This window comes from Solanum verrucosum, unplaced genomic scaffold (assembly GCF_900185275.1).
Source record: "Solanum verrucosum unplaced genomic scaffold, falcon-dt-bn FXZP01000246.1, whole genome shotgun sequence".
Classification (NCBI taxonomy): Eukaryota; Viridiplantae; Streptophyta; class Magnoliopsida; order Solanales; family Solanaceae; genus Solanum; species Solanum verrucosum.
The window spans coordinates 251,694-278,372 of NW_026019995.1; the positions used below are offsets into that span (position 1 = coordinate 251,694).

General features: G+C 34.6%; 1 protein-coding gene across 2 annotated transcripts; it reads right to left on the bottom strand.

Moving 5' to 3' along the window:
- Positions 1 to 11,429: 11,429 nt before the first annotated feature.
- On the bottom strand, positions 11,430 to 16,108 carry LOC125819233 (phosphatidylinositol 3,4,5-trisphosphate 3-phosphatase and protein-tyrosine-phosphatase PTEN1). Of its 2 annotated transcripts, XM_049498700.1 has the most exons (8): positions 15,810 to 16,108; positions 13,802 to 13,978; positions 13,304 to 13,417; positions 13,019 to 13,198; positions 12,637 to 12,873; positions 12,056 to 12,157; positions 11,526 to 11,688; positions 11,430 to 11,444 (listed from the first exon to the last, which is right to left on the bottom strand). In XM_049498700.1, exons 1-7 carry the CDS (start codon positions 16,095 to 16,097, stop codon positions 11,542 to 11,544), a joined length of 1,245 nt encoding a protein of 414 aa, XP_049354657.1. In that variant the 5' UTR covers positions 16,098 to 16,108; the 3' UTR covers positions 11,430 to 11,444; positions 11,526 to 11,541. The 2 variants fall into 2 exon arrangements, with proteins under 2 accessions (XP_049354657.1, XP_049354656.1); XM_049498699.1 differs by lacking the exon at positions 11,430 to 11,444 and having other exon boundaries at positions 11,493 to 11,688.
- Positions 16,109 to 26,679: the final 10,571 nt, after the last annotated feature.

Sequence of the window (26,679 nt, forward strand, 5' to 3'; positions counted from 1 at the left end):
TCCTTCCAAACCTCAAGATGATAGAGGTAAAGGTAAGGTTGAGGAGGGAGGTAAAACCTTTAATCCTAAATCTTCTAAACCTTCAAGTTCTATTCAATGTCACAAATGTCATGGAAGGGGGCATATGATGCATGAATGTCCAAGTAGAAGAAACATCCTACTTAGAGAGAATGGAGAATATGAGAGTGAAAAAAGTGAGGGGGAAGAAGAAGAGGGAGAAGGTGTAAGTGAGGAAGATGATTTGGAACTGCCTAATGATGGTATAATTGGGGTGGTTAGGAGAATTATGACTATCAATTTGGGTAGTGTTGATGAAGGGCAGAGAGAGAATTTGTTTCATACTAGGTGTGGGATAAAAGGGAAGACTTATTCTATGATTATTGATGGGGGAAGTTGTGCAAATGTGGTGAGTTCATACTTGGTGGATAAACTAGGAATTGCATGCATGAAGCGCTCTACCCCATATAGGCTCCAATGGTTGAATGATTGTGGAGAAGTAAAAGTAAACAAACAATGCATGATTTCATTCAATGTTGGTAGGTATGAAGATGAGATTCTTTGTGATGTAGTTCCAATGCAAGCATGTCATGTTTTACTTGGCCGACCTTGGCAGTATGATAGGGATACTACTCATCATGGGAGAAAGAATAGGTATAGTCTTCTGCATAATGGTAAGAAGTATACTCTTGCACCATTATCTCCTTCTCAAGTGTTTGAAGATCAAAAACGATTGAGGGAAACAATGGGAAAACAAAAGGGAGAGGTAAAAAGTGAGCTTGAGGGAATAGAAAAAGGCCAAGAGATAGAAAAAAAGAGAGATGGCCGAGAGAAAGAGAGAGAGGGCAGCGATCTAAGTAAAGAGGTAAAAGAGGGTGTGAGTAAAAAAATAAAATGTTTTGGTGAGAGGAAAGAGGCTAAGGAAAAGAAAAATGAGAGCCTTTATATAAAAGCCAAAGAGTGTTTGAATGCTAGGAGAGAGGGACTGCCCATAATACTACTTACTTACAAAGAAGTATTGATTAATTTTGAACAACTAACTCCTTCTTTGCCAAATAGTGTTTCTTCTCTTTTGCAGAATTTTGAAGATGTTTTTCGTGATGACACTCCAAAGGGATTGCCACCTTTGAGAGGGATTGAGCACCAAATAGACTTTGTGCCTGGGTCTCAACTTCCTAATAAGCCTGCCTATAGGAGCAATCCTGAAGAGACCAAAGAATTACAACGGCAAGTTGAAGAATTGCTTGTAAAGGGATTTGTTCGAGAGAGTATGAGCCCATGCTCTGTTCCAGTCCTATTGGTCCCCAAAAAGGATGGAACATGGAGGATGTGTGTAGATTGTCGAGCCATCAACAAGATAACGGTAAAGTATCGCCATCCTATCCCTCGTCTTGATGACATGTTGGACCAACTGTATGGTTCCAAAATCTTTTCTAAAATTGATCTAAAGAGTGGTTACCATCAGATTCGTATGAATCCTGGAGATGAATGGAAAACTGCTTTTAAGACCAAATATGGACTTTATGAGTGGTTAGTTATGCCCTTTGGCTTGACTAATGCACCAAGCACTTTTATGAGACTAATGAATCATGTTTTTAAAGATTTCCATGGAAAATTTATTGTGGTGTATTTTGATGACATCTTGATCTTTTCTCAAAATCTGGATGAACACCTAGAGCACTTAAAACAAGTTTTTGAAGTTCTTAGAAATCAGCGCTTATTTGCTAATCTCAAAAAGTGTACTTTCTGTGTGGATCGTGTGGTTTTCTTAGGGTTTGTGGTCAGTTCTAAGGGAGTTGAAGTAGATGATGAGAAAATCAAGGCAATAAAAGAATGGCCTAAACCTAATAGTGTAACTGAAGTTAGGAGTTTTCATGGACTTGCTAGTTTTTATAGGAGGTTTGTGCGAGACTTTAGCACCATTGCTGCTCCTTTAACTGAAGTTATAAAAAAAGATAAGGTTTTTACATGGGGAAAAGAACAAGATGATGCATTTAACTTGCTGAAGGATAAATTGTGTTCTGCGCCTCTTTTGCAATTGCCTGATTTTTCTAAGTCTTTTGAAGTTGAGTGTGATGCCTCTGGTAAGGGCATAGGTGCAGTTTTGATGCAAGACTCCAAGCCAATTGCCTACTTTAGTGAAAAGCTAAGTGGAGCAACATTGAACTACTCAACTTATGATAAAGAGCTATATGCCTTGGTGAGGGCGTTAGCTACATGGCAGCACTACTTGTGGCCTCGAGAATTTGTGGTCAAGACTGATCATGAGTCATTAAAATACTTGAAGAGCCAAGGTAAACTTAGTCGTAGGCATGCTAAATGGGTAGAGTTTATTGAAACTTTTCCTTATGTAATTGCTTACAAACAAGGAAAGGAGAATGTGGTTGCTGATGCACTCTCAAGAAGGTATGTTTTGATCTCTACTCTTACTTCAAAGTTATTGGGTTTTGACCAAATCAAGTTCCTCTATGCTAATGATTCTGATTTTGGTGAGATTTTTGCTGAATGTAAGTTAGGTCCTTTTGAGAAATTTAATCTTCAAGATGAATTTCTATTCAAGGAAAATAAATTATGTGTTCCTAACTGCTCGTTGCGTGAACTATTTGTTAGGGAAGCACATTGTGGAGGGCTAATGGGACATTTTGGTGTACCCAAAACACTGGAAATACTTTCTGAACATTTTTATTGGCCTAGCATGAGAAAGGATGTTGAAAAAGTGTGTTCTTATTGTCTTGAATGTAAACAGGCTAAGTCTAGAACATTGCCGCATGGTCTTTATACTCCTTTACCTGTTTCTAATTCCCCTTGGATTGATATTTCTATGGATTTCATATTGGGGCTGCCAAGGACTAAGTATGGTAAGGATAGTATATTTGTGGTAGTAGATAGATTTTCTAAAATGGCTCGTTTTATCCCATGTAAAAAGACTAATGATGCATCTCATGTGGCTGACTTGTTTGTAAAGGAAGTGGTTAAATTGCATGGAATACCTAGAACTATTGTTAGTGATAGGGATGCCAAGTTCTTAAGTCACTTTTGGAGAATTCTTTGGGGAAAGTTGGGAACTAAATTGCTATTTTCTACATCTTGTCACCCACAAACGGACGGGCAAACGGAAGTGGTTAATAGAACTTTAGGGAACATGTTGAGGGCTATTTTGAAAGGAAAGTTGACTTCTTGGGAAGATTACTTACCTATTGTAGAATTTGCTTATAATAGGACCTTCCATTCTTCTACTGGTAAGACTCCTTTTGAAGTTGTATATGGATTCAACCCCCTTACCCCCCTTGATTTATTGCCTTTGCCTACTAATGATTTTGCTAATCTTGATGGTAAGAAGAAGGCTGATATGATGAAGAAAATTCATGAACAAACAAGGCTTGCAATTGAAAAGAAGAACAAGGAAGTTGCATTGCGAAGGAATAAGGGCAGAAAATATGTTGTTTTTAAACCTGGTGACTTGGTTTGGGTGCATATGCGAAAGGAAAGATTTCCTTCCAAAAGAAAGACCAAACTAGATCCTAGAGGAAGTGGGCCATACAAAGTCCTTGAAAGGATTGGAGACAATGCTTATAAACTTGATCTTCCTGGTGAGTTCCAAGTTAGTGCTACTTTTAATGTTTCTGATCTTTCCCATTTTGATGCAGATTTGAATTCGAGGACGAATTCTCTTCAAGAAGAGGGGAATGATAGCATCCAAGGAAGCTCTACTCCATTGAAGGACAAGGATGACGCTTTAGAAACTCCAAGGAGGCCCATAACAAGATCTCAAACCAAGGAGTTCAATGATAAGCTCAATGGGCTTCAATCGCGGATCCAAAGGTTTCTTATTGGGGAAGAAGAGCTCAAGCCCAAGGGAGAGGAATTGTCCAAATGCTACAATTATTTGGTGGCCCAAATTCAAGCCCAAGATGAGGAATTTTAAGGTCCAATTTCGTGCAAAAAAGGTCAAGAAGAGTCCAAGAATCAGCCACAACAAGAGTTGCTTTCTGCCCAAGTTTTGAGAGAAGACTAGTCAAACTTTCCAAGATTGTCAAGATTCTTTTCCTAGTTGGGATTTACCTTATTTATTTATTTATATATAGGTTATTAATATTTTCCTTAGTCTATTTATGGTCTCCTAAGTACCATTTAATGCTTTCCTAGAAGTACTAAATTTGTTCCTAGTTAGGTTACTTTATTTCCTTTCTAGAGTAGGATTCCTTGTAATTGTTTTTTTAGGGTTTGGCTTCTTGGACGTTTTTCCCTTCTCCTATATATAGGAGTCCTTTTCATTCATTAAAGACAATTTACATTGATATTAATAATATTTGAGAGAGTTCTTTGAACCTTTGTGACTTGTTCTTTGAGAATTTATCTTTAAACCTTTACTATTCATAGTTTAAGGTATAAAGTAACTTCTTCTTGTGATATCTTTGGTTTCTTTTTGGTATTCTTTAGAAGGTGATTAGTTTCTACATACTAATTATTGTCTTTAGTTACTCATAAAGCGGTCAAGATCCGAATCTATCGTTTTGATTCGTTTTCTCAAGTAAAGGCGTTAGATTTCTTCCATAAATCTATACGTTGTTACTTGGATCTTTTCAAGGCCTTAGAACATCTAATCCTTGGAAATTCGTGGATCTTTCCTTCGAATTTCCCATATCTTTAGTTAGTTTTTTTGTTTCTTTTCTTTGTGCTTCCGCATTCTAATATTCAATTCTCTATTTGTGATCTCCCTTAACCTTGCTGTTATCATAGTCATTCGTATCACATGCCTTATAAAGATCATAACACACAGAAAAGTAAAGAAATGAATGCAATATACATGATCCCACAAGAGTAACAAAGGTGGTCGTATTCCGATCTATGCACTTACATATGGATACTTTATGTCATTTGAGCCTTATTTTACATATGTTATTGACTTACATATTCATTACATTTTTTTCGTATTGACGTCCCTTACAGGGAGACTGCATTTCATGCTGCAAGCATAGGTACTCCATCCAGTAGACCTCGTTAGTAAGAGCACAAGTTCTCAGTTGCTATTGGTGAAGCTCCAGGTTGATTTGAGGCTTACCAAGTCGTTGTCACCTATTTTGTTATTTTATGATAGTTAAGGGTAAGGTGAGGCCTTGTCCCACCCTAAACTAAGGTTTTCTACCTTTTAGAGGCTTTGTAGACTAATGTATATAGTTCAATCGCGTCTTGTTTCTTAACAAGTTGTGGCCTCAATGGTCAAGTCTTGTATATAAGTTTTGGGTCTACTTATGTTGGTTCGTATCGCTGCATCCTATGTGAACTTGTCACATGTTTAAGATTGTCATAGTTATATGCATAGTAAGCATAGGTTACATCTTGGTTCTCTTGGGCCTTTAGGCCATCGGGTGCATGTCCGTCTTAATGGGATTTGAGGTGTAACATAGATAAATGCAAGTTTCAGATGATCAACTTGAGACACAATTGGGAGGAGATAATTTGTAATTTGGACATAAACAATAGGTCCAAGAAGGATATTTTTATATACTGAAATCGATCTACATGTACTTGTGTTAAAATAAATACTAATTGTAGATGTAGAAATCATAAGTGTGGTGGAGGAGGTACTGTCAGGGACAAAAATTATCGACTAATATCAATTTGTGTTGTATTTATATAATTGCTAGTCATTTTTTCTTAACGTAATAGCATATTTTTTATTTTGCTAGTATGTTGTAATGTCTAAGATCATGTCTTCATCTAAGCTTGTAGATGAATCTGGCAAGTCTCTGACAATTGATTTTCAAAGGTTTACATGGATGAAGTGGGTGGGGTTAAGAAGACATGTATATATGGTCTTGGTTCTCAAGCTGTTTTCTATGAGAACATTGGTTCGTCATCTGCTTCAACTACTCAATCTCAAGATTGTGATTTTGATGCTCGAGTGAAAAAGTACATTCAAGAAATGAAGGAGGAGATGAAGCATGAGATGAGAGAAGAGATGAGAGAAGAATTGCGTGAAGAAATGAAAAACGAAATGCAACAAGAAATGCAAGAGCAAGTTGATAAGATTCTACAAGAACGTTTGCCCATCCTAATAGCTGGCCTACCTAAACCACCCCATGGTACACCGCCTCCTAATACACCACATTACCTTAGACATGACTCATTATCAAAAACAAATATGGGTAATTTAAAATTTCCAAACGATCTTAGGCAGATTTTTTATTGTTTGTTTCCATATTTGGATTAATTTTGAACTCTTTATGTCAGGATTTGCATTGCTTTATTCAAGTTATAACTTATCAAAGAATCACAGTTTATATTATGTTTCTGGGCTCTTTAATATTCGTAAAAGCTATTTAATTATGCAAATATATAAAGTGAAATTTTATTATCGAATTATCATTAGTCAGTAATATAGAAATATATATTACCAATCAATCATTGACCGAATATAGAATATAAATGATATATATTACTAAAAAAATAACAATCAGTTAGTAAATTTCCTAACGAATTACTAATTTGTTTTTTTTTGTGTGTTTTCAAAATACTAACCAATTAATAACGTAAGTTACAAAAGTAGATAGTCATACTTACTAACGGATTTAAATCTATTGCTAATTTACCAACGAAATACCAACACATTTTTTATCTTAATTAAAATTACTAAATGATTACCAATGTATTTTGGTGAATTTACTATCGAACTTACCAACCAAGTTGTTATTTGTTAGATAATTGCTAACGAAATGCTAACAACATTTTATATTTTTTACTATATTTGCCAACATATCACTAACCAAATTAAATAATGAAGAACCAAATTTATTAATTTTTTTTATATTTGTTAGTAAACTTACCAACAATATGGCAACTGAAAATTGGTTAATGAATTTACCAACAAAAATTCTAAGGCCCTGTTTCAACAATTACCAACAAACTTTTTATGTGTTTGCCAACTGATTTTAGTCAGTAATATTGCCAACAATTTTAAATGGGTTGGTAAAATTTCTGGACAAGATTTTTAGCAACGAATTAACATTAGTTGGTATTCAATTGGAAAAATCATTTGCAAACCAATTTAATCAATTTACCAACGAGTAATTTTGTTGGCAACTCAAGGGTTTTTTTGTAGCGTTAGCTAGTGGATCCACGTAAGCTAGAAGTTAAGGTTCTTTCCTTGGCAAGTATGGACACCCCCTTTCGGTGTGGGGAAAACACCGGATCCCATCTTATAGCTCACGTGGTCTTAAATGTCGGTTAACTCTACTTCCCACAATAATGATGAACTAAGGTTACTTAAAGAAGTATTTCTCAAATGTTCAAAAGATAAGTTTTACTTGCATTGGACCATGACTATTATGATTTTTTGTCACCTCTTTCTTATGGTTTTAACTTTGTCTTTGCATGAGCATGAAAAGGTCATTTTTAGCATGATTTATATCTCTATGAATTTCTATCATACTTAACACATTTTTGTACTAACGTATACTCTTTCCTATATTCTTATAAAAATGTAGGGTTCGATGCTCCAGGTTCGCATCCCCATGGCTAGGAGTCACCTTGATCATACTTAGTAGTGGTGACTCCTCATGTTTCGCGGACCGACCCTTTTATCACTTTCAGTCTTTACTTTTCCGACATTGTACGTGATGTCAAGGTTACGTCTCGGTCACTCATGATGTAATAGATGGCTATTGAGACTATGTAGACTTCCGCTTCATTTTGACAACTCTTTTATGATATAAGCTATCTTATAAATTCTCTTGAATTTTTATTATCTTGTTTATGTATGCTAAGTTGCTTATGAATGGTCTCTCAGGTCATATGTCTTGTTATACCTAGGGTCTACCTTGGGTCGTGACAGATTGTAAGCTTGAAAGACTTATATAGGGTTTAGGATTAGGATTATAACGACATAGTTTAGGCACTAATCAATTATGGAAAAAAATTAAAAGCTCTTTAAAATATATGTCAGCCACCATCTACAGTTGGAATTACGATATGTATGTCCCTTTACGGACTGTTCTGGTCAACTATAGAAAGTGATCAAAGACTCTAAATTTGGCAAACAATCGACGGAACCCATGTACAGCTCATAGGTCTTCAAAATTTCACTAAGTCTAGGGCAGACCTACCTGCGACTTGTCGAAGGAACGATGGATCCTCCTATTGAACCGTCAAAAGGGTATTGAGACTTGTTTTAAAAAAAATATTTTCATACTCTCTACGGTTACCATCTACGGCATGTATGTGGGATCCGTATATACAGACACCAGCCTAAAACTGCTTTTTTCCTTCTTTTTTCTAAATTTTATGTGTTACACCACGCATGGGAGAAAGGAAATGTTAGAACCTACATTATTAGAGAATCTAGACACAAGTATACATTATTATATAGAATTTACTAAGTATGATTGGTATGCATAAAAACATGAAACATGATCATAAGAGGAACTAATATAAAACATGATATGCATGACTAAGCTAAATAAAGTGAAATCATTTAAAGAAGAATTGCAAATCATGAACATGGATAATGCATCTTAAATCTTAAGTAAAGCTTCATAAAACCTTTGAAAGTTCTTTAGTTTCTTTTGTGGGATATTAGCTTTAACTGACAATAGACCATGTGAGCTATAACATGGAATCTGATGTAACTCCTACATCGAGAAGGGAGAGTCTACTTTCCAAGGTAGAACTTTGTATTATTATTCATATCCTATTTGTGGATCCTCTAGCTACATTTAAGACAATCCTATGGGACCACGTAGTTTGGGACTAGAGGTTGCTACTAGAGACTACCCTATTTCAACCTCCACCTCAAAGTTCTCTTGGTGCTAAGTGAAATCCTAATGGAATAGTAAATTTTATAATCATATCATACATGAAAGAGAATAATTAAAATTACGAATCCAAGCTTAAAATTTCAAAGAGTAGATCATTAAATCTTGAATCAAGCATGTACGAGAAAATTCTTTCACAATTTCATAGAGTCTTATCTTAAAGTAACCTAGATCATAAAACCTTTCTTTTCATAAATTACACATAACCTTCATGAAAACATATTCATAGATTCATAGCTTCTTCATAAATTCGTATCTTAAAGAGTTCATAGCCAAAAATCATAATCAATACATAGGTTCATCTGAAATCAATTGAAAAGCATGTAATTGAGTTCAAACAATTGAATCAACACAACTAGAACCCATGCAGAATTGAATGAAACCCTACTAAATTGATGAAATTGAACTTGGAGAATCGAGAAAGTCTTGGGGCTCAATGGGTGAATGGAACTCATTGATGAAATCCTACATATCTTGAGGATAAAATTCCAAAAGGAATGGATGAATAGGATAGTTGAAGCTTGGAAACCCTACCCTTCTTCTTGAACTTGAATGAAAATTAGGGAAGATGAAAGAGGATGGGTTTTGAGAAATTGAGTGAATGAGAGAGTTGGGCTAATTTTAGGAGTAGAAGGGTAGTTATTGGACTTAGAATTAAAGTTAAACAACACAGTATAGGTTTTAAATGCATAGTAAAAAAATCAAATACCCTTAAGAAATAATTGTTGGACACTCTTACGGTTTGGAACTACGATTCATTAAACTTTCTAAGGCTCATACTAGTCACCCATAGAACCTACTTCAGAAACTCAAATTCACCTTACATTCCACAAGACCTTTCTACGGTCCGTAGACCCCATCCATAGAACCCAAGTTTTAAGTCTAAAAAATTCACGAAGTCTGGAACACCCCTACAGAACCCATCTACGGCTTGTTTAAATTTCTAGAGCTCATCATGTTCATTCGTAGGTGAAACATCAGAAACTTGAATTTCCCAAATATCAACGTCATTCCTACGAGTTCCACCTATGACTCATACAAATTTCTACGAATCGTAGACTGGGCTCGTAGGACAGAACCAATAGCTAAAATGAGACCTTTCCTTTCCAAATTTAGCTTCAAATATTCGAGGTGTTACATGACCTAGGGAACTGTTCATTTGTTTTCGATCATTCTCTTAGATAAAGGTAAGTTAATTACTCTACGAACTTGTAATTCGATTCTTAACCCCTAGAATGTATGGTGGTCAACCCTAGGGAAGGGTTTTAACTTGAAACTATAGTGTGGAAAGCCCTAGTTGGGTAGAATAATCATCAAACTGTCCCAGGATGAGGATTTGAGTATAATATGTGTATTGCTAGGACATTAATCATTTATTGTTGTGTTTTATTATTGTTTTAGACCATGAACAAGACAAGGCATTGCAAAAAGGGGAAAGCTTGGGTTCTCTAGAGTTTCCAAGGCTTGATTCGAGGTAGATGATGATTGTTTGTTTTCCAAGTTATGTAATATGTACATGTTAATTTATCTATAGTATTACTTGTACAATGCATGTAAAGAAAGTAAAAAGGCTAATGTGAAATGACATCATATTGATAATCACATGCAATAAACATGCTAATTATTGTGGTTTCAAGTGTGGTTGTTCTTTGGGATTGTGATTGTGCATGTTGGTTGGGATTGATGTTTGCTCGGGTACCATTATGGTACATAATACTAATGCTTGACTTGGATATCATGTCTTGTATAAAATACTAACGGTTAGCTCGGGTACCACATTGGTACACTATCGATTTATGTGTGGGTTCCATGAGAGGACGAGGCATATGTTGTTGTGATCATGTGGGACATGTTTCATGCATTGGTTAAGTAAAGAGTTATGACCAGGAGTTTATATTTGTTTTGATTTATTGATATATGCGTTGGCCTATATTATTGTATTGTGACTATTGTTGACATTCATGTCTTGTAACTAGTCATATGATCCTACCAGTACAATGTATTTGTGTACTCATACTGCACTTTCTCTTTCTTTGTTGAGTATAGGGCATATTCAGGCAGCTGATACGAGACCTCAATTATGAAACCTGTGACATTTGAATCCAAGGGTGAGCTACTCTTTGGCTGACATGGGTTCTTCTTTATTTCTACGTCCATTCTCTTCGGACACGAATACATTGTACTAGTAGGATCATATGACCAGTTACAAGTCAAAACACAATGTTTAGCAATGCCACAATAAACTTGCGTAAATAATATGGCAAACACACATATTGATAGTTCATAAAAGTGGACTAGAAATCTAAAAAGTAATGCAGGTTACTTGCTACAAGTCAAAACACAGTGTAAAATTCTTCACACTTATGAGTGCATGTAATCAACTCCAATCTTTAAGTTGGTTAATTATTATAAGGATCATCAAACAGAGAATACAATTTGGCCCTCCAATTCTAGCACTAAATGCAACCAAAAAGCCTAGATATACACTTTTCATATTCTAAGAATTTTTTTTTTGCCCATTAGATTCTAGGATATGCATGCAAGCTAAGTTTCAAGATAAAATTACATTACTTCTTAAAACTGCTTGCTCTAGTTCTATGTATAAAACTATTGAAATTTCCTAGTCTTCCTTCCCTGAAAAATGGATGGTAAGACAATTGAAACTATGAATTGTTATATATATATTATAAAGGATGATTGATAAAACCGGGCCACCTTCTTATAAGTGAAATTAATAATCACTAAGATCATCGTCGTGCAAAGGAGGTGTTGGCAAACAATTTCCATTCGCTGGACCAAAAACCAACTCCAAGCAGAAGGAAGAACCAGTAATGGACCTACCCTTTTTTCCAACTTTATCAAGCTCCCGTATCGAAAACTGCAAAGTTTCCAAAATTAGTTTCACATCAATATGACACCGCAATAATAAATAGTAACAATTCAGTTAGTTGGTTCTGATTCTTTTTTGCTGTACACATCTAGCATGCCAAATTTGTAGTTAAGTATACGATATGACAATTCTCAGTACCCCTCATCTAGAATGCTAAATTTATTGCTAAGTAAATGATAAGGGACCATTCGATGTGAAAATCTGCAGTACTCTCTATATGCTGAGGGACTATTAATGCTACATGTTAATCATAAAAGAAGACAACCAGTTAGATGTTTAAAATCCACATAAAATAAGTGGCACAATAAATATTGACACAATATCTTATCCTGGAGAAAAAGATCAATATGCGTACCTGCAGTAGATCATTCCGAATAAAAGCTGTATTGAAGCAAGCATAGAAAAGACGTCCTCCTATGAGCTTTTCATAGAATATGATACGCACATCTCCGCATATCTGTTCAGATATAATGTAATATAATAGACGCAAGAAAGGAAGAAACATGTACTTCCTACTTTCTATTTTATGTGATAATGTTTGACTGGAATATGGAGCTTAAAATATTAATTTGATATATATATATATATCATACTAGTGATGGGTGGAAGAAATTATTAATGTAATTTATTCAGATAAGAATAAACAATACATAGAAATTTAAAGTTTAAATTGTTTAATGAATTTTGTGAAAGTTGTATGTGCAAAATATTTTGAGAGTGAGAGTGTGCACTTTAAACTATCAAGAATTTTAATAATTTCGCGAGAAAAAAGGATTACTGAATAAAGTATGACCATTAGTACTGATGAAAAAGTGATCTAGCTAGTTACATTTTTCAACTCTCAGGAAACAAATCAAAATATTTATTCCTAACTATATTAGCTAGATTGTGTAATGGCTTACAACATAAAAATAGAAATAGAGTAACGATACGTACTTGCACTGGTATGTCATAGAAATGATCAAGACATGTTTTTTGATAGAGCATAGAACTTTCTGTGTCCATTTGGACTACAAGACGAGGTTCCTTCTTTTCTTGTTTCATCTCATCTTCATTTTCCTCAACAAATGAATAAACATATTGAGGGCTATAAGTTCTCTGAATACCGCTCTTAATTCGTCTGCAGCTACTCTTTGAGACTTCTACAGATGGACGATATTTCTCTCCTGGAACCTGATTGAATAAACTATATACATTGCAATGAAAAGCAAAACACTGAAACAAACACAAGTGGTATAGATATAAATCAAACACCCTTGATCTATAAATTAATCATTGATGCTCCCAAATTTAATCCTATATGAGTTAGAGTGCTTACTCTTTGCAACTCAGAAAGAACGAAGAAGATGGACTCAATGTTTATAGCGTCATATAATCTAATGCGACGCAGCTCTCTCTTGCATGACTGAGGCAATTTGACAGTTGGAGGAACACCCTTTGTATAGGAAAGTGCATTCTCCCAATATTTGACATACCTACGTTGGCTTGGAATGGATACCTGTAAAATACCAACAATCTCAAGGTTCTTAACATATAATGGAAATCAATCATATGTAATTTCAGGATTGTCAACAATTTCAATTAAAGGATTGATATAACGTACTCCTTCATTGTTAATTGTTCGTTTCTCTGCATACACTCGCAGAGCATCCTCAGCTGACATGCCAGTGTAAACTAGGTACGAACAAACCATTAATCCTGTTCGGCCTTTTCCTGCCTAGAGATGTCAAAAAAGAAAAAAAGCTAATTACATTATCGTTTGGTATACATAGGATCAATTGATATCTATCTTCTCATCTTCTAAATGAAAGATAGAAACGAACAGATGTACTCAAAATTTAGAGTTGATCTAAAAGTCACAACACCCATGGTCCATAGCCACAACATATAATCAGAGGCGGAATGAAGTTCAGAATTCTAATCTTTTAAAGTTACTAGGTTTTAAATGAATAATTTGTACAGATTCAATGAATTTTATTAAAGTGAAATACAGGATTTGAACCAAAATTAAAGTTCAAAAGGGCTAGATAGTTGGTCAAGAATATAATGTTAGGTGACGGAGAAGAAATATTGTGCATATTAAGGATACTAGGGTACGAACCATGCAGTGTATCACAACAATATTCTTGGAGTCACTTGAGAGCCATGAGTAGACATCTTCACAGAAATCCTTGATCATATCTAGAGAAGGGACATGGTTGTCATCAATTGGATACCTCTCCACACGACCATGAAAATGTGATGCATCATAAGCTTGCTCTATGCATAAGTTATACACCTACAAGCAAAGTGATCAAGACGACACACTAATGTAAGGCTTCTTCAAAAATCATCATTTGCACCAAGGATCATATCTGTAAAGCTAGTGCATCATTAAAGCTAGATATTTTTGTAAATATGTGATTCACATACATTTGGGGCTTTTTGTTCATCCAAGCTTTAGTGTACCAATCTTATAGATATTTTCACTTTGATGCAGTTATTTGAATAAAACCTGCTTGATTGATTAGATCTTAAATAAAAATTACGATACACATGAAAGCTAATATTTGAGTTTTTAAATGTGAAAAGAGCAAAAAGACATGGGGTTCATGATCTTGAAGCGTTGAGTGTGACCTGTAATGCATGCTTCATTAAAGTGAACTGAAAAGCTATGGAGAATTAATAAGAAAAGTATGAATTTAGTATTATAGTAATCATATGGAAATTAATATAACTAATTTCAGCATCCAATATTGTTGTTATTAATATATCGAAATCCTCAAAGTGAAATAAAAAGAGTCGATCACTGTATGTGTGTTATCATTTGGAGTGCTTATCACTTCTCTAAAGTGCATTGCTTCACCCAATGGTGAATCCAGGAATTAAGCTCAGGGGGTTTGAAATTTAAAGAAGAAGCTCATGCGGTAATGTAAGTACACCGTGAGCGTAGTAACTCTGACATGCTTTTTGTACAAGGTATCTCATTGGTTGATAAAAGTTAACACCAAACTAATCAAAGATATTGAGAATAAAGCTACGTTGATAAAAAAAATGAATGGATCAGTTGTATTACATAAGTTAATTCCTAAAACACGTGAAAAGTAAAGGATGAAAAAGGAGGTGAGACGGAGAAGAAAAATATTTACCTTAACCCGCTAAATTTATATTACCTTATAGTCCCGCATTAAGCATTTCTTCCTACTTTTACCCTGCTCCATTGAACATCCTTAAAATTTCTTGTACTTTTTATACTTTTATTTTGTAATGTTTTACTTTATTTTGCATTTTAAATTTTTTTAAAGTAATATCCATTCAAACACATATTACTAGGAAAAGTATCAAGATTTTCTATAAGTGTATAAGTATAGATTTACTAATATTATAATGCATAATTAGAAGATAAATAAATGGCATCATCAATTTTTTAGTTCATGTAGTTTAATTTACTAGGTTAGTCATCACTTGTTGAAAAAAAAAAATGACGAATAAATCAAATAAGTTTAGTTTCCATCTCACTAAAATAGAATTGAAAAAATAGAATAGAAATTCCATGAATTTTATTAAATATATATTATTAAAAGGATATTGACGATTTTTAGTTTCTTCATTCAACTACATCTAATTTATCTTTATATATATAATTCATCATTTTTAAAGAGTTGTACATAAAAATTATGTTGAAATAAAATGACAAATAGATATAAGAAGAATAAAAAAAATGTTTCTAATAAATTTAAACAAAAACAAATTAGAAAAAAAATGACATTAAAAAAAATAATTAAAAAGAGAAGATGATCCAAGCCCAATTCCATGCATTAAAAAGGGTAAAAAATAAGAGAAGAGGAATTGCTACACTTGGGAATTGAACCCACAACGTAAAAGTCTCTGCTCACTTGTTTTCAGGGGATTCATTTTTATATATGTACACATAAAATCAGAATTTGGCCCTATATATATAACGTAATTTTTCGACCGAGGACGTTCGGGTGAACCCCCAAGACACAACCTAGGTCCGCCCCCGGCTGGCTTCACCAATGAGACAATAATCCTTAAGCGCCGGTGAAACACTATCTTTTAATAGAGAGAGAAATTAAAGTAAACTGAATTAATATTATGTACGTACTAACCTTGTAATGTCCAGCATGTCTCATATCCAATACAGACTTAACTTGCCACAAAGGGTTGCGAAACACTGCTCGCACGTGTTCTGCAGGAAATGACATTGCTAAAATTCGGTCTGATATATAAGTCATGTCAAGATCATAACCGCCAACAAGCATTCGCCTTCTTTGTTTCGACACCAAGTTACGTATGCAAAAACTTCTTGACAGATAATTTATCAGACCAAGGTGGAGATCACTTATACTCGGAGTATCAGGTCTTTTAAACCCCTGTTTTGACAATCGTACTCCCATTTTTTGTTTTAATCTTATGCACTATCTGTATAAGAGTTATAATAAGCTAAAAATTAATATACGGCCTTTACATTGATTCAGATAGGGAACTCAATGTCATGAAAAAATTACCAAACACATTTGAATCAAATTTCATCTAAGTATATATATCATTCAACATCTTAAACACAAACATTAAAGAAAATAAAAATACAAATCCCCTCCGCACTTGTGCATGAATATATGTTTTTATATGCATGTCATTATGTTAGATCTTCCAAAATACACTATGTTCAGAGGATCGATCTGACATGCGTCCAACGTTATATTTGAAGAATCTGAACAACATAGCCCGCATTAACATGCACATATATACTTCACAATTTTCATGTCCAAGTAATTACATGTCACAAATATATAAATCCCAGCACCATATCCAACTTTAGAGCAAAATACCATACAATCTTTTTTTCTTTAATTTTTCTCATCAAATCCCATATAATCTTGGATTATTATTTTAACAAAATAGAGACCTTTACATTGAAACAATGAATTGGAAAAACCAAACTTAAAAAGGAAGTACCATTCAATTGAACATAAGGATCCAAATCAACTTGCTTATGATTGATTACAGACCAATATTTTTGCAGGTAATAATTAATCAAATTGGTCCAAGAAACTAGTAAATAAAAAACATTAGGTTCTTGGACCAATACAAGACAATTTGGAATGTGTGTTTTTATTTTATGGGGGCCACGAAGAGAAGTTGATAAAGTCCATTTCTGGTTCAGGAAGAGAGAGATATAGAGAGAGTGAATTCCTAGTATAACTATGATGATGAATTGGGAATGTTCTTTGGACAACCCCAAAATTCGAGGAAAAACAGCCGCAATACATGCTTACCATAATTCATAATTCATAATTCATGTTCAATATATATGTATATTATTTACTTTTTCCTACAATAATTTTTTTTCAATTTGTAAGTGTTTTATCCTATGGTGCAAATTGCCCTACTAGCGTGCATGTTTAGTCATATATCATATGATTTTGTAAATAATATTATTATTAAAAAACAATTTTTTTTGAATATATAATTATACAAGAAAATACGGATAAGGTACAAGTACCACCTAGACTATGATCGAGATTCCAGACACCCTTTAACTAAATTAAGTTCTTATTACCACTCTGAACTCATTTTTTTTGTAAATTTGTACACCTTCTTAGCTTATGTGAAATCCAAACATCTCTCACACGCCTCAACTATGTGGAGTCACAATGTGTGTCACGTAAACCAAAAGGTGTACAAAATTACAAAAAAAAAAATATCGGAGACATAATAGGACCTTGGTTTAGTTAAGGTGTGTCTCTGGGATTTCGGTCATAGTCTAGGGGTACTTGTGCCTTATATAACACAAATACATTTTTTTCAATCACAAATTTGAAGCCTTAAACAATATCTATGACATTATACATAAAAAAATAATTAATAACTTCACTTCTTCTGTCAAAATAGAAAAAGCAATTTTCAATGCATCTCATTTCCTTTCGTAATTAGCATTCTCTATGTCACAATTGAAACACATAGCACCATTATCTATAGTGTTCATATTTTGTAATTAATTTGCAAGAAGAATCTCATATATGGGTATTAAACTTCAGATTTGTTATAAAATGACAGCAAACAACAATTTAAACAAAGAATATAAAGAGAGACAAGATAAGAGAGTATAAAAATTCTTATTTCTTCCAAGTGTTTATAATGTCTTTAATGGTGTATACAACATAATTATCAAGGAATACCAAAGATTGTCATAAATATGACGACATTAACCTTTGAGAATCCGAGAGAAAATATGGAGTTGTGGAAAATCAATGATGAGGTAGTGAAGGTGTGAATATTACTATCATAAAGATGGTAATTACACCTTATTGGAACATCACGAGTTATTTCAGTTATTAGTTTAGTTCTCAATTTAGTCGTACTAATGTTTCAATGGTCCCTATTTATTTAGGATATTGTATTAGTTATTTCAACAGTCATTATCGATTTAGATTACTTTAGTTCTATTCGTTTAGAATTTTTTTCATCTATAACCCTATGTAATAGCTTTCTAATTTCATTAATAAGATATCATCTTCTAGCCATATTCATTCTTTCATTAATAAGATATCATCTTCTAGCCATATTCATTCTGATGGTGTTCGTGTCCCCAATCTTGAAATCATTGTCAAAATAATCAGTGGTCTGGGTCATGAGGTATGTGAGATCTCTTATGTCATTCGTGCACGCGGTATGACTATCTCCTATGAGAAATTATTTGAAAAACTACTAGACTATGAATTCTTCCTTCGCCACGAGGATGCTAAGAAACTGTTTAGTCCTATGACTACTGTAGTCGGTACTCCCACCAAATCCAACAATAATAATTCTAACAATCACAGGCAGACCAACAATTCTCAACAATGGTGCCAAAACTCACATCCAAATACCACCACAATGATAGTCCTACTCAAATTCAAGTTGTATTACTATTCGTCAAATAAGTAATAGGGTTGGCCAAACCGCCAATGTTTGTCGCTCGAAGTATCACAATAACTTTGAAGACAAAGCCAATTATGAAACTAGGTTTACTACTGCCACCAATCCGTGGATAGTTGACTCAGGAGACACCCATCACATCACAATAGAGCCACACAATTTATAATCGTACTATGATAACGAGGATGTCTCCATGAGGGATGGTAAAAAAATCATATTTCTCACTCTAGTTCGATTCAATTAAATACTTCAAATAATTTTTTTAAACTAACCCTTACTCTGTGCACTTCTTTCATTAAATGCAAACTTCTCTATTTCTAAATTTTGTCGACACAATCTAAAGTGGATTGATATTTTTTTTCCTTTTGATTTTGTTGTGAAGGATTTAATAAAGAAGAAAATGTTGGTGTACCACCAGACATATAATGGACTGTATAAGTGGTCTATCCCACCTCCCCAAGATCACATGAACACCACATTTGTTCCTCTCACTACTTGGCATCAACGTCTTCATCAACCTCACTCTAAAGTTCTTAGGTTCATTTTAAATAAATTCTCGCTACTGTTTCATGCACGTGACAAATTTTTCATCCTAATTCTTTCTTGTTTAATAAATTCTATCAATATCCTTTTTTCCAATTATCACTCTGTAGCTCTATACCTCTTTAAATTAATTTTACTGACTAGGGTACATAACCCACAACTGCAAACAAGCATAAAAATATCATGAGTGGTGTAATAAACAAGAGCTTGTTGTTTTAATTAAAAATCAAACTTGGGAACTTGTTCCTCCTTACCTGACAAAAAATATTGTATCTTGCCACAATTTTAATGGATCAAGAGGAATGTAGATGAAACCATTAGCAATTACAAAGTGCGCTTAGTTCCAAAAGGCTTCAATCAGAGGTCGGACATTGATTTTCATGCAACATTCAACCTACTCATCAAGCCAACCACAGTTTGTATTGTCCTTTCCGTTGTACTTCCTTATAATTTGCACCTACATCAGCTTGATGTCAATTAGGCCTACAAGGTAAGTTGGATAAGGAACTGTACATGGCACAACCTTATGGGTTTACTAGTGATGAAATACCAATGCATATATGTCATTTGCACAAGATGATCTATGGCTTGAGGAAGTGTCAGTGTTCTCATATGTTATATTTTTCAATGGTCTTTGTTAAGACAAAATCAAATCTCTCGCTTCTTGTCAGATATGGTCTAGGTGAAATGTTATTCGTTCTTATCTAGGCTGACGATATTATAATTGTCACTGGAGCAACATTTACGGTGTCTATCAGGTTATCACTTCCCATGCTTCTCAATTCTCTATTAAATATTTAGTTAACCTTTACTATTTTTTTATGTTGAAGTGATACACAACTCTGACGATTTCATTCTCACACAAGCAAACTATGTGAATGAGATTTTAAATGATAAGCTAATGACCGACTGTAAGAATGTCAACACGCCAATTAGATCTGATGGAACTCATCTGACTAACGCTACACGTTATCGCCGAGTCTTGGAAAAACTTCAACACTTATGTTTTACCAGAACGGGCATAGCCTATGTGGTCAACAAGTTATCTCAATCCATACAAGTACCATCTGACCTTCACTAGAAAGTGGTGATGTGCATCCTTTGTTACATGTGTGGTACCATTAAACTCAGCCTACGTGTTACAATCATTGATGACTTTAATCTACATGTGTACTCATATGTGGAATGGCGTGGGGACATCACTGATAGAGTTTCTACATCTAGTTACATCATGTTTCTTCATCACGATTTGATTAGATGGTCTTTAAAGAAGTAAAATAATGTTTCACTCTCCTTCATCGAGTCTGAGTATGGGGCGGTGGCTAATATCTTTTTAAAACCTTATGGACCATCCTCCTAAATGATTTGTGATTTTGTAGTATATCAGTTACCCACAATATATTATGACGATCGTAAAGCCACATTCCTGAGCAAGAATCATATATATCATCCATAATCGTGTGAAGCATGTTGTGGTGGACTTTCACTTTGTTTGCCACAATCTCAACATCAAAAGGATTCGTGTTGTTCATGTTCATAGTGCCGATTAAATAGCCAACAATCTCACCAAGGCACTGCCCAAACCTACATTTGATATATAATATGTTCAAGTTAGGATTAATGACTCATCACCTAACTTGAGGAGGCTTATTGGATCATCACAAGTTATTGAAGTTATTAGTTTAGTTCTGATATTAGTCATAATAATGTTTCGGCAGTCCTATTACTCATTTCAACAATCATTGTCTATTTAGATTAAATTAGTTTAGTTTTGTCTAAGAATCTTTACTCTATAACTCTATTTAACAACTTTCTAACTTTATTAATAAGATATCGTTTTTCAGCACATATTCAGTCTTTACACTCCTTCGAGTTATGAGCATCCGCAATACCAATATTAATAACACTCCTCGTTGGATGATTATTGATAGATAATATGTCTTGTTAAAACCTTACTAGGAAAAAATATATGGCCAAAATCCCAGTGAATTAACAAGAGTACACAAATCTTGTAATATGGGTTATTTGTTGCCCCGTTGAAATTCTTGTAAAGAAAATCTATTGAGACAAAATGTAGGCTAAAGGAAAAAATGTGCAGTGTCAATTACTCCCCCTACTGCAACATTATTTAATTTCTAAGAGACGTCATGTCTTAGTAGCTTCTCAAATATTGATGTTGGTAATGCTTTAGTCAACATATCTTCCAAATTATAAATCGAGCAAATTTGTTTAGCATTTATTTAACCCATTCTATGAAGATTGTGTTTGAAAAAGAACTTCGATGAAATGTGGTTTATTTTATTTTTCTTTGATATATTCTTCTTTCAATTAAGCTACGTAAGTAGCATTGTCTTGAACATTATTAAAAGGTTTCTTTTCAATGAAAAATTACACCTCTTATTTATTAAGTCACTTGCTTTAGAAGTTGTTAGTATCTTTATATTACTTGTATAAGCAATAACAATTGACTACCTTGTAGAATATGATGAAAGTACCCTCATATACAAATAGATTGTTTGAACAAAGAACTTTAGTTAATACCCCGCATTTGCATAACCAACAAAACCTTGATAATATCTATTAGAAATAACAAATTCATATCACTATTATTTGATATCACTCAGTATTTCCATATTAAAGTAACAGTATATCATATCCGAATATTAATAAAAAGAAATTTAATATGACAATAAACATGAAGTGTATTTCTTTTAGTTAAGGTTTATCTATAATTTGAAAAAATAACTTTGTTATACTAATTGATTAAAAAATCTAGCGGTATAAATACTAAATAACAATATTGTAATAGGCCCTATGCAGCATAAATTTATATTAGCTGGGCTTCAATGCAGGTATTGAACACCGAACAATAAATCAAAAAAAAAAACTAACTGCATGCCTCGTATTAGTAAAGTAATTACACACTCCTGCCCTTTTAGTTTGATACCTCTTTAATAATTACCAAAAAATGACTATTTTTTCTTTCCTCAGTCGGACGTCAGCATGACATTAACACTCTTTTGTATTATATCTTTTTTTTTGGTTTTATTTTTTAATGACCCTCTGGGTTATTTTTTTTGTTTTCCGATCTTCTCAGCATTTAGAGCTTTGTTGTAGCGACCCCAAGTTGTTTATGACTTGCTGGGACTAACAGTTCGGCAGTCAAGTCGTTCGTTTGAATTTTGTGCAAGCATGGTGTAGTGATCGGATTGTGTTGGTGAACCCCTGTTTGAGGTGCATTTGAGCTTGAAGTTGCTGCCCCTTGTATTTTGTGCTTAATTTGTGAACTCTTTGCATGTGTTATGTCTTCTGTTTTTGAGCCTCAGATAGTGTCCAATTTTGGAACACAAACTCAGCAAGATGTTTAGGACCTTTTGATGGAGTCAATTTTGGGATTCCCGGCGTGGGTCTCACATTTTTATTTTGACTCAAATTTGGGTCCATTTCCAGTTGTTGCGACTTTAATATCAAAATTTCTGTCATGACATTGTGGTTGATAATTTGATTTTTCATAAGCGGATAACTCGTGTGTGGTGGATTTAGAGCACTCGCGTTCGGCTTTGGAGTAGGTTTCGTTCTACTTTCTTGATTGAGCTTCTTAGATGAAGTGTAGTACAAATTTCATGTAAATTTGGATTGTATTTGATGGGTATTTAGCTTTCGTCTTGTTAGCTCATCCTTTCTTGATTTCGAAGGAGCCTTGTGATTATAGTGGATGATGGGATCCTTAGTTTAGGTTATGGCTTGCTTGTGGTGTAGGTGATCTTCCTTATCCTTTTTTGGATTTATTCGTGATGGACTTAGACTAAGCTAGGCATTAGTTGTTTTAGGTTGTATTTTATCGCCTCATAGTTATTATTTTCTCCCTTTAGGGCTTTTTTTGGGTTGTTCTCCTTGCAATGATACTTGTGACCTTGGTGTTTTGTCGTAGCCGTGGGTTGGTCCTAGTTGTGGTAAGTTTGGCACTTGAGTGGTGTGATTGGGGTAGGGCATCGTCCCTTGAGTTTTCTCCCCATTTTATTAATTTGGAATCCCCTATTGACCCCTTGGCTTGTTAATTAGCGTTGGGCATGTTGTACCCTTATTGAGCTTATGATTATGTTGTTGGCCCGAGGTTGTGTACAATGATTTGTTGGATCCCAGGTTAGTACTCTCCTCCTTGTAGCGTGGTTTGGTTGGATACCTGTTTATTTAAATTGGAGTGCCTTGTTTGGATGTTGGTGATGGCATGCATTACATTGTTTGTTCATTCTCACAAATTTGTGGTACCACTTCATGTATTGGCATATTTATTTTTTAGTTTGAAACACTATTTTACTCGGCTCTATTCTAAATTAGTTGTAATGGGAGTTGTACCCTTGAATCACTTGATTTATAGTTTTTGATATTATGAGCCATCAAAAATGTGCTCCTTTCCTACTTGACATATTAGAGGAATCTGGGGTGTGCTTAGTTTTCACTTGGCTACCCATCGTGTCGATGCCCTTTCTTGCATGCTTTTGATCCTACTTACTCCCTCAGGTTATTCTTACTAGCTGGGCTGGGAGTTTATTATCTACCCGGGTGGCCCTGATTTACATGAGATCCTCTTTGAAGTCGACACGCCCCTAGGTCACTCTTGCTAGTTGGGCGGTATGCACCCCTGGGAGTTGACTGGCTGGCTGAGCGGCCTAGATTGATTTGTCACTCTTGCTAGTGAAGCTGGGAGTTGGCTAGGAGTGCTATGGTTATGGTTTCAGAAGGTCACTTATGGTTTTACTGCTCACCATGCATTCATATGCTTTGTTTATCACCATTATACTTGTTTGTTGTTTGTACCCAGCGGTTTATGGGGCCTAGTTGGGTTATGTTTTGTTGTCTGTACCTTCCGGGCTTATGGAGGTCCGGTTAGGTTATTGTTTTATTATATTTTGTTCTATATTATTGTTTTATTGTTACCTAGTAGGTTTTCAATTCAGAATTATGGTTGTGGTTCCTCCTAACCCTAGGTAGTTTACTGTCACGACCCAAGGGTACCCCTTAGAAGTAAAAAAGCACATGGAACCCCGAAATGCAACGTATAAGCCACTTAGCATATCATAACATAAGTAAAGAACAATCAAGAGTAAAACACATTTCAAGTCTTAAGAATCTTTCATAAAAGCAAAGAGGAAGTGTAGACTTGTCTCAATTAGCCCTCTATTACAATAATTCAAATGAAAGGGGCATAGCCCATACAACATAGTTTGAAAATTGAATTACTAGAAATGAAACTCAAAGTGAAACTCCCATCCTAGAATCATGAGGACTCACCACAAGCAAGGAGAATAGTCGAAACCAAGCTTGAACCAAATGATGACCGCCTGAAGAACCAGACCCTACACTTGGGAAAAATGTAGAGAAATATGGGTTAGTACAAAAATGCACTAAGTATGATAGCCATGCATGAAAACCTTGAAAGCATGCTAAAAAGAACATTTTTGTTGAATGCATGCAATTTGCTAGGTGAAAGCATCATTTTGATGATAGTGGATAAAACATAAGTCATAAGCATAATCAGATCATAGACCATCACATCATAAATTGAACATACCATAGATCCCTTCAATGGCTACTGATGTTTGCGTATTCAAGATACAACTTCCAATGCAAGTGTCTACGATCGTACAGTAGTTTAGTAAGCCAACCAAAGGTTGGGATCGTTCCCAAGAGAGTGCTTTTGAGAATTAATAGAAAAATAATCTTAGTTCTAACTAGTCATAGCTAAAGACATTAAAGATTAAAAACATTGTAAATTAAAGGGGGACACAAGAGTGTCAATTAACAATGGGGGGTTTTGTCACTAGTAAGTAAAAACAACAAAATAAACGAGGGTTTCTAAGTAATGAGAGGGGATCCTTGGGATGTAATGGGAATACGGGTTAAGCTAGATTATTGGGTACACGCTTTTGATAGAAGATTCATAGAATAATTGTGACTAGGCTAGACTTTAAAGGGGATAAGCTCTCTCTTGAGCAACTTACCCCGTTTCAAATACACATCTCTCGAATACCCACTTGCCGCATGAAGACCAGCGTACGCCTTAACCCACTCACTCTCTGGAGCTGAGTGTATGGACATAGGACTAGGGTTCACTCTCTCGAGTTGAACCTCATTTCGACCCACTCGTACTGGCCATCAATTTAGTAGTGTTAGTTTTACGATCTCTCTCTTGGGCAAGCCAAAAATACATAAATAAACTTGTATTTGCAACTAAAAATTCATTAATTTCATCCACAACTACTAAACAAAATCAAAATTAAACTACGATTAAACTATCAGCAAGTAAGACCCAACAATTATCTTAACTCATATTTGCTAAATCACACCCCGAGAATTGGGGTTTTTAGCCACACATGTATAAGAGATAGAAATTTATACCAAATTGAGCTTGAATTCAACTAGGTATGAAGATTTAAGTTGTGATACAGGCTAAAAGTGAAGAATCCAAGAGATCCAAACCAAAATCTTGAAGATGAAACCCTTTGGATCTTAAAGTCTTCAAAACCCTCTTAAGCTTAGAGCATAAATATCAAAAAGTGTTATTCTATATGAAAATTATAATAATCGTTCGACTCTTAAAACTACAACTCTAACTAGTAATTATAGTTTTCACAGATTTGTGCTGCAGCAGATCATTCGGCATCGTTAGTCGGAATCGCCGATCAACTCGGCGATTCGCCTTTTGGTGTACTTCACTACCGTCTTGCACCAACCTTCAGCATCATCGTGCTCTGGGTCATTGGGCGACATGGTACTACTTCGCGAAACTTCTCGACGATGCGCCGACTGCTCCCTTTTTCCGCTGACTTGATCCTTTCCTTCAGGGCTCAGCACACTGGAACAAAAGGTGAAGTAATACCCTTCGGTGACTCACCAAGTGGACTCGGTGATCTTCAGTCCTTCATTTCTTCGTTCTTTTCAGCCTTTTTGTTCATTTTTGCGATGTAGTATCCATGCTTTCCTTCAAACATCAAATACCTGAAACTTAAGGGTTTTCATCTGATATTGAGATAAAATAAACATTTGAGGATACAATTTTTATTAAAATATAGCCCTAAATGAGTCCAATTTGTGGACTCATCAACACCCCCAACTTAAACTTTTGCTTGTCCTCAAGTAAAACTCAAGTTCAGCAGTTCAACAAGGATGTCTCAAACAGTGCTACACAGGACTCAATTATGAATGTACACAACAAGACTCAATTTACTTATGCAAGGATCAATTGTCTACTCAAAGATTCAAGTTGTGACACACCATTACCAAAGATTCTCAAGCTCGCAATAGTTGCTTCAAATGCAAGTTCAAGCTTAACAAAAGCCTTCGAATGCACTCACACAAATAATGATTCCATTTTCACACGCAAAGGTATAATCAATTTAAAGTTCAGGAATCAGATAAAATGCTCCTCTCACTGACAAAGATGAACACAATGCATACTTTTACCCATAGGCTTGCCTGTATTTTCCAATCAACATTTGTTTCGACTTTCTCAAT

What these genes read in the sequence shown, in the direction of transcription:
- LOC125819233 (XM_049498700.1), bottom strand. Translation starts at nt 16,097, where the DNA reads ATGGGAGTACGATTGTCAAAACAGGGGTTTAAAAGACCTGATACTCCG. An exon ending in TTGTTGTGATACACTGCATG is followed by an intron (nt 13,418 to 13,801) that starts GTTCGTACCCTA and finishes TGACATCTCTAG; the next exon opens with GCAGGAAAAGGCCGAACAGG. An exon ending in TTCGGAATGATCTACTGCAG is followed by an intron (nt 11,689 to 12,055) that starts GTACGCATATTG and finishes GAAACTTTGCAG; the next exon opens with TTTTCGATACGGGAGCTTGA.